The 12,780-nt window shown below is 42.9% G+C and overlaps 1 protein-coding gene across 1 annotated transcript in view; it reads left to right on the forward strand.

Moving 5' to 3' along the window:
* The first annotated feature begins 1,496 nt into the window (after positions 1 to 1,496).
* Positions 1,497 to 12,780, forward strand: part of EGLN3 (egl-9 family hypoxia inducible factor 3) — a 29,604-nt gene continuing 18,320 nt past the window's right edge. The window contains exon 1 of the mRNA XM_006056954.4: positions 1,497 to 2,173. Within this exon, the coding sequence (XP_006057016.1) occupies positions 1,817 to 2,173 (357 nt within the window). The 5' untranslated portion in view covers positions 1,497 to 1,816. The remainder of the gene's footprint in view (positions 2,174 to 12,780) is intronic.

Here is a 12,780-nt window from a genome sequence, read left to right on the forward strand (position 1 = left end):
TTAACATTTGTGGAAAGAAAAAAGAGAGAGAGAGAACAATGTACAGGTTTTACAGATATTGTAGGACTTCCCTGGTGGCTCTGTGGTAAGGGAGGGTGGGGTGGTGCTCGATTCCTAGATTGGGAAGATGCCCTGGAGAAGGAAATGGCAATCCACTCCAGTGTTCTTGCCTGGGAAATCCCATGGACAGAGGAGCCTGGTGGGCTACAGTCCATGGGGTTTGCAGAGTCGGATGTGACTTAGTGACTAAACAACAACAAATTTATTGTAACTTGCAACTTAATGTGAGAACTGTACGTTCTTTTGTTCAATTTAAATGACGAACCCAAGTGCAAACTGATGTAAAGTTTAAAATATAGAAATGGCTTTGCATGCAATTTATGAATCTTATCTTGAGTCTGTTCTCTGATGTTCAGTAGGAAAGAGAATTTTCTATTAAGTAATTAGCTTGCTGCTGCTGCTGCTGCTGCTGCTGCTAAGTCGCTTCAGTCATGTCCGACTCTGTGCGGCCCCATAGACGGCCTCCTACCAGGCTCTCCCATCCCTGGGATTCTCCAGGCAAGAATACTGGAGTGGGTTGCCATTTCCTTCTCCAATGCATGAAAGTGAAAAGTGAAAGTGAAGTCTCTCAGTTGTGTCTGACTCTTAGCGACCTCATGGACTGCAGCCTACCAGGCTCCTCTGTCCATGGGATTTTCCAGGCAAGAGTACTGGAGTGGGGTGTGATTGCCTTCTCCGAAGTAATCAGCTTACCTTTGGATAACTAAAAAGTCTTAAAGGACATACCTATGTTGGCTGTTCCATGAATGAGCATGTGGTGAATTTTGAAGTCAGACTTTCAGAACGTCATATTTCATTAAGAAGCTTGAAAGATACATTGATCAAAACATTCAGCAAAGCAAAATACATTATTTTTGGTATAAAATATGACCCAGTATTTCTTCATTGTTCACACCCTCCCTTCATTGAGCGCCTGGGCCTTGAACATAGTAGCAGTCTGGGAGATGCTTGTTAATTTTAATTAAAATTGGATTCCTCCCAGTCTCTTAAAGTCTTGAACCTCCCCGCCTGGGTCAAACAGCTGAGGAAAGGAGAATAAAGTACCAAGAAAAGCTAGAACGAGATCATTGCTAAAATATTTATTTCTGGGTTTATTATTTTATTCAAAAGTCTAGGAAGTGACCGGTCTAGAATGTGGCAGGAAAGTGCTGTTAATCCCATTTACATTTTCAGAGTTGGGATCCAGGTTTTCAAGTTTGTTATGGGATTTTATGCAAAACTGGGCAAATCGATAGCATTCTAAAAATGCCGCCTGTTCCAGCTCCCCTCCTGGTCACAAACAAGCGAGGCTGGCGCTGGGCTCGCCCGGCTCCTAGAGCGAGGGGTAAACCCGGCCGGGTGAGGGACTGGGGAGAAGGGCTGTCCCGGGGGCGGTCCCGGGGCGGAGCCTGGGCGGGGCCCGTGACGCGTGGAGTCGGCCGGCTCAGGGGCTGGACCTCAGCTTCTCCCCGCCTGGGGCCGCCGCCGCCGCCCCAGTGGTGGCTCCACATTTCCAGAAGGGGCCCTCCGACTCTTCACTGGGCCAGTCTGGCGCTGAGTCGCGGAGCGCCGCACAACTTCCGCTGGTCTCTAAACGGGATCCCTCCTCCCCAGAGTTGCGGGCAACTTTCCCCTCTCCCTGGCGCCGCGGTGGCTTGGGGACCGTGGCCGCCGCAGGTAGCTGAACTCCGGGCCACGCTCCCCGCGTCTCGGCTGAGCGCACACGCAGGTCGCTCTCTGCACGCTGGGGGTCCCCAAGCTCGGCTTTGCGGGCGGGATGCCCCTAGGACATATCATGAGGCTGGATCTAGAGAAAATCGCCCTGGAGTACATCGTGCCCTGTCTGCACGAGGTCGGCTTCTGCTACCTGGATAACTTCCTGGGCGAGGTGGTGGGCGACTGCGTCCTGGAGCGCGTGAAGCAGCTGCACTGCAACGGGGCCCTGCGGGACGGCCAGCTGGCCGGGCCCCGCGCCGGCGTCTCCAAGCGGCACCTGCGGGGTGATCAGATCACGTGGATCGGGGGCAACGAGGAAGGCTGTGAGGCCATCAATTACCTCCTGTCCCTCATCGATAGGCTGGTCTTGTACTGCGGGAGCCGGCTGGGCAAATACTACGTCAAGGAAAGGTCCAAGGTAGGACGCGCGCGGGCGCCCAGCCGCTGTTGCAGCCCGCGGAGACGGGGGACGTTCGGAGTCCGTTGTGTGTAGCCTTGGCAGGGCTGCAATCGAACTTTAGTTTTTAAACAAGAAGCAAGAAGTCCGCCTGCCCCCTACCCCCGCCCCTCACGTTTCCATAGGTTATTAGAAACGTTATGTATGATTTGAGACACACTGGAACTCATGATCTTAAATGTCTGCTTTCAAGTCACTTAATAGTGCCCTTCAGACCTTCATTGTGTTCAGAGGGGATTACAACAAAAGCGCTTTTAGAGAATTCTAGAGACGGTGTGATTTCACAGTGTGGCATTTGGTTTGTGGAGTCTGGCAGGTGTGAGGAGAATTTGATCTGTAAAAGAGTAAGGCTCATCCTCACTTTTGAGTGCTGCCCTTGGCTTGTTGCATCCAGGACATTGTTTGATCATCCAATTGATGTGAAAATTCTCTCCTGGTTTTGAGCCCCAGCCACCACTTACCTTTCCTGTCAATTACTGGGGAAATCCACTCAGAACAACCAGTTGAGTGATCAGGAGAGGGTAGTCAAGTACTTCTGGAAAGAACCCATGTTTTTGTTCACATCCCAGCAGTCACTCCTTAGGTGGTAATTTTTCTTGGAAACGTTTACAGGTAGATTGGCAGAACTATGGGAACGTGCAGTACCATAATGTTGGTGCATGTACATTATGCTGGGATAGTCCAGCTACTCAAGTGTTCTCTACAAATGATAATCCAGCCAGTTTTCCAGGGCAGTTCTGAGTGATTTATACTCCTTTTATTGTAGACCCCGTCAAGGGACACTTAGAGCTGTAGAGAAGTTTTACTTTAACACAGTGAGGCAAAAATACTAGTGTGAGAAGGAAGGTGAGCATTCACCTATGTACCACTCTGTGACACTGCGTGTAGTATTCTTCAATTTAAGATTGCTCCTGCGATATTAATAAAACACACCATTGTTGTCTCATTTGTCCCATAAACTGAAAGGAACAATTTTGATAAAGGACAAATGGTGGAGACTGGAAGTGCATAGAAAGGAAGGGGTTGGATTGATCAAGTACAACAGGGGAGAGATTACAGTTACCTTTCCAGCCAGGAGGACATGGTTAGACTATCTGAAAACACTATTTTTAATAGAATGCAAATAAAGTAAATCTTAGAAGGAAATGCTGCTTCCTAACCTTTGATTGAGGGAAAGCTCTGTTAGCTGGTCTCGGCAGAATATTTATGGTAAAGTGTCTCTTTACCCCTGTCCCATCATTTTGGTGATGGGCTAGAGAACCGTTTGTCTTGATTAGTTTTGTTTCTGCACTTGTTTTGTAAATGACTGGGCCTTTCGGATGGGGGAGGGGTCTGGCTAGCCTCAGGGCTGTAGAGGTGCTTGTGGCTTCAACCTGAAACAGCAGATGGCTTCTCTTCAGTTTTTCAAAGTTTCTTTCAAATGTTGTTATGAAATTCACTCCCAGCATTATAGAAGTGGAATTTGCTCAGCAAGAGATCAGAATTAATTGATAGAAAGAGGTCACTAACATATTTAAAAGTTAATTTTTTTGTTTTTGTTTTTATTGTAGATTTGACTTAACAGACAGTTGTAGTGTTTTAAGCTAGAATTTAACTCCACAAATTGAATGAAAAGCATTGTGTACCTCTGAGTAAAGGGAAAAAAAAAAAAAGATCTCTAGATATGATTCTTCAATTATGGATTATCATCTGGGTATAACAAAACTTCAGTTAACCCTTTCAGAAGGTGACTGAATTGTAAAGAGAAAATTCATCTTTTGGCCAATGAAGAGACCTCTATCCATACTTTGATTTTCAGCTTTCCTTTAGCTGTTTGGCACAAAGCTCTTTATTTCTGCTCTTTAGATAATCACCTGTAAACTGGGATATTCCCTGGCCAGCTAGAACCAAATGTAGACTAAGCTTGAGCAAACCATTATTATATTAAAAAAAAAAAGTTTGGTTTGTTTGTATAAAGAAGTCTCCTTAGTAATGTCTTGTGGCCCCTCAGTCTCTTACTTGAAGTTCATCATTGAAGCATTATAGAAACACATTTCATTTTTACATGATTTATAATAGTTCTACCTTAATTTAACCTTATTTACTTCTCTTCCCTCAACCGAATGCCTTACTCTACTGCTTCCCAGGGAGTGATACAGACCCAGTTTCTGCTCCATCCTCAAAGCAGGTTTTCAGTAAAAACTAAGTTTTTAAAAGGAAGAATTTGTACATTTATTTTAAGCATTTATTTGTAACTTTTTATTACAGAAATTTTCAGACATATATGTGTAGAGAGGCTAGTGTAATGAGCTCCCATCATCCATTTTCAACAATTGCCAATAGATTCATTTATGTATTTTAGACCGGTTGTTTTTTAGGTACTTGATATTTATTTGTGTTAGGCTTAATCAATCCTGATTAAGCACTTTTTCCCCTGAACTTTTAAAGGTCATTGAACAGTGTAATAATGCTTTTTATCTCGATGAAAGAATTACTAGAGGCATTGGGAATAGAATAGGAATATATACTAGTACTAAAATTGAAATTGTAGAAGCGTATGGAAAGAAATATTAAAGGGTTCCTTCCCCTCCCTGCCACAAAAGTTGTTACTGATCAAAATTTATCTACCTCCGATTTGTTAGAAAAAAATCCAGGGGTGCTGAAGACTCTCCAGGGAAGACGATTCCATGATACACAGCAGTATGGTGCCCCCTAACTTCAAGTACTATCATTGCTCTCAGGCCATGAAAAGATTTCTTATCTGTTACTCCCTTTTGGATAATTTTGACCATATCCAAGATAAATATTGGTTCTACTTTGCTTCTCTTGCTTTAGCTGCCTAGATGTTGGAAGTGGCTGTTTTCCAGAGGACCTGTAGTTTATAGAACCCAGAGTCCTTCTGTTTGAAGTATCTCACTGTAGACTCACTAGTTAATAACTTTAATAATAATAACTACCTTTTAATGAGCAGTTGGTTCCATCTGGCACTGTGCTAAGCACTCTTCAGACACTATCTGTCTGACTTAGTCTTCAGAACCATAATCTTTGGCAAACTGAGTGATTAAATCATCTGCCCAAGGTGATGAAGTCAGCAGTGAATGCAGTTCGTCACAGGGGTTAGGGATTTGGACTTAACCTTGACTAACCTTGTAGCCGTAGGTAAGTTTCAGTTTTCACCAAGTGCAAAGTGAAAGATACTACCTTACAGCTTGAGGAGTGGGGGGATTGGTGAAGAAGCATGAAATAAGATAATGAACATAAAATTCTTAGCAGAATTCTGAGCCTTCATAAATGTTAAAAGAGGAGATTTGGGATTCTGACCCGGTTCTGTTTGAGCCTAGAGTTTGCTTTTGACTCTTAGGCTCCTAAGAGTCTACATTCCCTCCTTTCATTCCCTCAGCATGGGGAATTTTGCTGGGGTAGGGAGACAAAGAGCTTACATTCACTTGTACTTTTGAGTTGTAGGACCCTCTGGCTTACACTTGATCAATTCTCCAGTTTAAAAAAGAAAAAAACCCCAAATATTGAAGTGGGTCTGTTAAGTACATTTGAAGAAGAGAATGGAATGCTGTGCTAATGTTTTCCTACTGTTATTTGCAGGAAACGCGTTTATTAACAAAGTTGGTTGTTAGGGTCCCCGACTGGAGTAGCTCTGGATGATGGGTTTTGGGATTTGTATTGTGAATCAACAGGTCGGTCCTCCCCTGGAAACTATACAGAGAAATGATGAAACAACCATAAGTTGTGGATAACAAAAAATATATCACAAATGGTGGGTTTGTTCCTTCGCTGCTAGAGCAGTGACAGTTTTGGCCCTTCCTTCTGTGATGTCAGGAATATTCATGACTTGTTGGAGCTCATCTTGGTTGCAAACTGCCTTAAGCAAACCTGGGATAATGAATTTCAAAGAATAGAAACTCTCTCAGGACCCAAGTGCAGGAAATGCGGCTGGGGTTCACAGAAGCCCGGAGCCATGAACTGAGAACCGGAAAGTCCTTAATGTACCGGAAAGCAGGTGTATTAGTTCTTGTTTCTGGCACTCTATGGCCTTCGTATTTGCTTCTCTGCTTGCACGCTATTTCTTGCCATCTCTGATTTCCTATGCAGTTGGCTCAAGATGGCTGCCTTAGAATGCTCATTTCAGCCTCAGTTTGATTTCAACAGAGACCTGACTAACATTCTAGGAACCCTTTTTCATTTCTTGAGAGAAAGTATTATGGGCTCACTGTGGCTCAAAGGATCCATCAGTCTTGGGTGGGGATGGTTGAGGGGGGCATGTGGAATCATACATAACAACTACAGGTTACCAGGGCCTGTAAGGGGTGCAGTTCTTAGAGTACAGGGTTTGGGGCCTAGACATCATACTTGGTGTCTCTGCAACTAAAATCTTAAAAATTTATCTGTCAGTGAGGTATTTCAGGGGAAGGAGGCAGTAAATTTTAAAGCATGGGAACATCTTTCTATAAGGATGTGAGGATTCTTATAAAAGGTTTTCTATTTGAAAGTCACTTAGCTCTTGGAGGAAGAAAATAATTTACAGAATACAACCTTAGTGAAGCAAGTTTCTCCACAGGGTGAGTTTTCATAGAGTTCTTTGTGTATTTCGTTGAATGATACTTGGGAACACAGAAAAGGTGTGTGTGTATGTTTCCTTTATCATTTCTATTGTTCAATTTTGGGCCACTGGCCACTGCAGCCTTGTCTGCTTGCAGTGAAGCGGGAAATCAGGAGGTATCAATTTAATTTATTCATTCACAAATCATTAAATGTCTTACACTGCAGTCCATCTGTATGTGGATGGGAGAAAGGAGATGGAAAGGGATGATAAAAGCACCTAAAGAAGTAAGCTGAAAGTTGAGTGGCATAAAATAGTTGTTACCAACTTTGCTGTCTCTTTATCTGGTTTAACAGGCCACTTTTACACTGATGGGTCATTTTTGTTTCTCTTCTTTGACCTTTCTCCAGTTTCTCTATTTACTAAACGTGAAGTGACCAAAACTATTAGGATTTTAATAATAAAGTTTTTTGCACCTAGGGAGGTATCAGAAGGAGCCCAGCTGGCTCAGTGGTAAAGAACCGACCTGCCAATGCAGAAGATACGGGTTTTATTCCTGATCTGGGAAGATCCCCTGGAGGAGGAAATGGCAATCCACTCCAGTATTCTTGACTGGGAAATTTCATGCACAGAGGAGCCTGGCAGGCTACAGTCCATGGGGTTGCAAAGAGTTGGACATGGCTGAGCGAATAACAGTTAGGTGGGAATTACGTAGCCTGTCTGTGCATTCAACTTTTGGATGTCATGAACTATTTCCCTTTCTGACCTTCCTCAGCTCAAGCAAAATTTGTAAATTCTTTCCTGATTCTGGGCTTCCCTGGTAGCTCAGACGGTAAAGAATCTGCCTGCAGTGCGGGAGACCCAGGTTCAATCCTTAGGTCGGGAACATCCCCTGGTGAAGGAAATGGCAACCCACTCCAGGATTCTTGCCTGCAAAATCCCATGGACAGAGAAAGCTGACAGACTAGAGTCCTTGGGGTCACAAAGAGTCGGACACGACTGAGCGACTTAACTTCCTTACTGATTCTAGACTCTGGCTAGAAGAATTTCAGATATTATTCAGATGCATATTATTACAACTCTATCCTGAAAATGCTCCATGTCTGGGAGACTTCTCTGATAAGCTTAAAATTGGGGATGGAGTTTAACCCATAAGGAGCAGAGCACATTGGAGAAGCATCTCCAAGCACCCCAGCATCCTGGCACTGGAGGTTAAAGGGCAGAGAACACCTCACCTGTGGCTCATGTTTGCTCAGTTTGGCAAGACCTCTGCTTTTGACTCACCTTTGTGGCCTCCAATAAATTAAATGACAGTTTGACCTGTGTCTATTGAACACCAAGGAGCAGCTTGCAGGTTAGCACAAGGTCTAGACTTGATAATTCCTTTATAGCAGTATGTTGTGCTGCTACTGCTAAGTCACTTCAGTTGTGTCCGACTCTGTGTGACCCCATAGACGGCAGCCCACCAGGCTCCCCCGTCCCTGGGATTCTCCAGGCAAGAACATTGGAATGGATTGCCATTTCCTTCTCCAATGCATGAAAGGGAAAAGTGAAAGTGAAGTCGCTCAGTCGTGTCCGACTCTTAGCGACCACATGGACTGCAGCCCACCAGGCTCCTCCGTCCATGGGATTTTCCAGGCAGGAGTACTGGAGTGGGGTGCCATTGTACTTTGTGGCTGTTAACTAATATTGCTCTAAGAAACGAGTGTCATTTTTCTCTAGTGTTTGTCAAATGTGCATGTTCTGACAGTAATGATAGTTCAGATGTATTCTGCTGGACAGCTGCCGGGGGTGCCCAGTGGGTAGCTGAATCCAGAGACACTAGAATCGTAAATTCGACAGACAAATCATTTTATGATGCCAGACTAATGAATTCGACTTTGGTAGATTGCCAGGAGCCGTTATTTTGGCTCAGATTCAGAGCTATGTGTCTGTTTGCCAAGCAAGATTAGTTAGCTTGGTTCATTATACATAGAATTTGTACCTTCTTTCCTTTGATTATTTTGATCTTAAACCAATGTGGCTCTTACCTCAATTTGTATCATCTTTTGATATTGATTTGTGAGCAAGTTCCTATTCTTGTTTTTGGTGAACTGGTAGTGATGGAGTGTCATATTTTTTACCCCCTGCCCCACCCAACCCCAGCCTTACAGATACATGAGTTTACAGTTGTTGATTGCAAGCTTTCAGATCTTGTTCTGGATTCATTTTGTTCTTACTTACTGAGTGTCCTCCAGGTTCAGTACAATGTTAATACCTCCTTAAGTCAAACCAATTTAATTTTAACTTTTTATCTTTATAAGATTTTTAAAGGTTACTTTCCATTTACAGTTACTACAAAATATTGGCTACATTCCCTTTGTTGTACAATACATCCTTGAGCCTGTCTTACAACCAGTAGCTTGTACCTCCCACTCTCTCACCTGGATGTTGTCTCCCCCTCCTCCTCACTAGTGACCACTAGTGAGTTTTGGTCTCACGAGCGGTTTGGGCTCGTAAATCTACTTCTTTTTTGTTATATTTCTTCATTTATTGTACTTTTCAGATCTCACATACAAGTGATATCATACAGTATTTGTCTTTTCCCATCTGATTTATCTCACTTAGCACAATGCCCTCCAAGTCCATCCATGTTGCTGCAAGTGGTAGAATTTCATTCTTTTTTATTGCTGAGTGGTATTCCATTGTATATATGTACCACATCTTCTTTATCCATTTGTCGATAGACACTTGGGTTGCTTCCATATTTTGGCTGTTGTAAATAATGCTGCTATACACATTGAGGTTAATGTATCTTTTTAAATTAGTGTTTTCATTTTCTTTGGACATATACCCAGGATGGGAATTGCTGGGTCATCAGTTCAGTTCAGTTCAGTCACTCAGTTGTGTCCGACTCTTTGCGACCCCATGAACTGCAGCACGCCAGGCCTCCCTGTCCATCACCAACTCCCGGATTTCACCCAAACTCATGTCCATCGAGTCGGTGATGCCATCCAGCCATCTCATCCTCAGTCGTCCCCTTCTCCTCCTGCCCCCAATCCCTCCCAGCATCAGAGTCTTTTCCAGTGAGTCAACTCTTCACATGAGGTGGCCAAAGTACTGGAGTTTCAGCTTTAGTATCATTCCTTCCAAAGAACACCCGGGACTGATCTCCTTTAGAATGGACTGGTTGGATCTCCTTGCAGTCCAAGGGACTCATACAGTAGTTTTATTTTTAGTCAAATCAATTTTTCATTCTTTAGAGGATGCAATGATCACAGTTTCTCAAATTCTGGAGTAAATGTACCTATCTCATTTCAACTCTTATTTTTGTTTCCAAAATGAAACTCAAATGCTATTACCATATAGAAATAATCCCCAAATACAAAGATTCAAGGAATATGAGAGCAGTCTTGATTATTTGCCAATGGGAAGAAGACAAATTGAAAAATTTGATTCCAGGTGTCAGTGACATCTATTTTTGTTTTTTTTAGGGAAAATTGAAATTGTTTTGAAGTATTCAAGATAATACTCTTCTTTTTGAGCATTGCTTGGAAATAGTAAAGATACACTGTACTGTTTGAAACAGTCTGGACATTTGCGGGGAGCTTGCTTGTGTTCTCAAGACACAGAGAACATTCTTACCTTGCCCCTCCCTCCACGTTCCCTCCATGTCCCCTCCCAGTTCTACTCATCTGCCTAGTCAAACCTGAGGGACTATTACTCAGAAATCTCAATACCCAACACAAAGTTGGCAGTCTTTCTTTCTTTTTTTTTTTTTGGATGACTTTCCTATTGATATTATTTTGCTGGTTAATTTGATTGTTTTGGAGTAGATAAAACTGTTTTAAACATTGAAGGTTCAGTAAGGAACATGTAGTAGTCTTGGTTAAAATCTGGCTATTTTGTGCTGTTTTAGCTTTTGAAGGCTCACGGTGGATACTTAAGTTTTGTCTTAAAAAAAAAAAACACCTAAATTTTGTCTTTTGTAGTATTGTAGAAATCCTTGAGGAGGGAAGTCTTTTAAAGATACCTGCTTTAACCAGAAATCACCTGCCTTTGGTTCTTGTCCTCCTTGTGATCCATTTTAAAGTGTTTTGCTAGAGTGTTAAGTAATGTACGACCGAACGCTAATCATGCAGTCTCCATGCTCAACAAAAAAAAATCAAAAAACCCAAGAGTGCTTTCTCCCCATTGTCTACCCTTTATGCTGTGAACTTAGCGTGCTATTTAAGTTTCTCCGCTTCTGACCCCATCTGACCTTTCTACATTTAATCTCCCACTGACAGCCTTCCTTCCCTCCGGATCCCTGAAGTGCTAAAATCTGATTTGCCAGGCAAACCAGGCGTCCCCATTGTCTTGTCCTCAAAATCCATCTTAGTGCCTTTCCACGAAGTTCCCTCCTGCTCCCTAGAACTCTGTGGGTGGCTCAACCTGGGCCGCCCCAGTAGGCTTATTTCTTTGGCTGCTTACCCTGCCCCTCATTTACTTATAAATTCTTTGACAGCAGAGACTTTTAAGCTTGATATATGCTTTTAGTGCCTCCCCACAGTCCTTTACTGTTGACTTAATTTCATCTTTAAAAGGAACTTCGATTTTAAGGATGTCAGAGTATCAAAAAGAAAAGTTATAAATATTTTGTTAGGCCAAAAGCAAAGATTTTCAACTTGGCCCCTAATTTGATACTAAAGGGTTTAACTATTTTATTACATTAACAGGCTGTGAGGGACCAGCTGATAGGAGAGACTTTGGCTTTGTAAGTTTTTTTTCTCAGTTCTATGTCTATGCTTTGCCCTAGAAAGTACCAAGTCGCACTCAGATTCTGGCAGCTCGTACTTAGTGGTCAGACTCAGAGAAGCCTGGGACCACGAGACTAGGACCCCAGTTTCTGGTCCTCACTCGGTCCCTTACAAGTAGCATCTCAGGACCTCAATTTCCACTTCTCTAGAAAGGAAGTCAATTTTTATTTTTATATTGGAACTTTAGTCAGCAACTTACTAAGCACTGGGATGGACATTTTATATTTTATCTTGTCTCACTGTGTTCAGTTCTCTGAGCCTCACTTTCTCATCTATAACATGGGTACAATAATAAATATCTACATCCAGATGATAAGGAATTAAATGAAAACTGAGACTAAGATTTCATTTGAGAGAGCAGATAAGTATTTTCAGTGCCTCTGATTACATTTCTGGAAAAGAGATCTGACTCTATCAGCAGTCACACCTCAATGCTGATGTGACAGTAATCCTCAGCAATGCTACAGAGTTGCAGTTGGAATGTTTCCTGCTAATTTCAAGAATCATGCTGCAAAGCCTGTGCCAGAAGCTGCCCTGTAGGAATTGCTCTGACTTCCTGCTCTACCCATCACCTCCTGTGTTCTGAGTTAACTAGTTGTTGTTTGTTGTTCAGCTAAGTCGTGTCCCACTCTTTGTGACCCCATGAACTGCAGCACGCCTGGCTTCCCTGTCCTTGACTATCTCCCTGAGTTTGCTCACACTCATGTCCACTGAGTCAATGAAGCCATCCCACCATCTCTTTCTCTGTCACTCCCTTCTCCTCTCCCAGCATCAGGGTCTTTCCCAATGAGTCAGCTCTTCACATCAGGTGGCCAAAGTAATGGAGCTTCAGCTTCAGCATCAGTCCTTCCAATGAATATTCAGGGCTGATGTCCTTTAGGATTGACTGGTTTGATCTCCTTGCAGTCCAAGGGACTCTCAAGAGTCTTCTCCAACACCACAGTTCAAAAGCATCAATTCTTCGGCGCTCAGCCTTCTTTATGGTCCAACTCTCACATCCATACATGACTACTGGAAAAACCATAGCTTTGACTATATAGACCTTTCTTGGCAAAGTGATGTCTCTGCTTTTTAAATACAGTGTCTAGATTTGGCATAGCTTTTCTTCCAAGGAGCAGGCATCTTTTAATCACTGTCCACGGTGATTTTGGAGCCCAAGAAAATGAAATCTGACACTATTTCTACTTTTCCCCCATCTATTTGCTGTGAAGTGATGGGACTGGATACCATAATCTTAGTTTTTTGAATGTTAAGTT

This window comes from Bubalus bubalis, chromosome 20, assembly GCF_019923935.1.
Source record: "Bubalus bubalis isolate 160015118507 breed Murrah chromosome 20, NDDB_SH_1, whole genome shotgun sequence".
Lineage (NCBI taxonomy): Eukaryota > Metazoa > Chordata > Mammalia > Artiodactyla > Bovidae > Bubalus > Bubalus bubalis.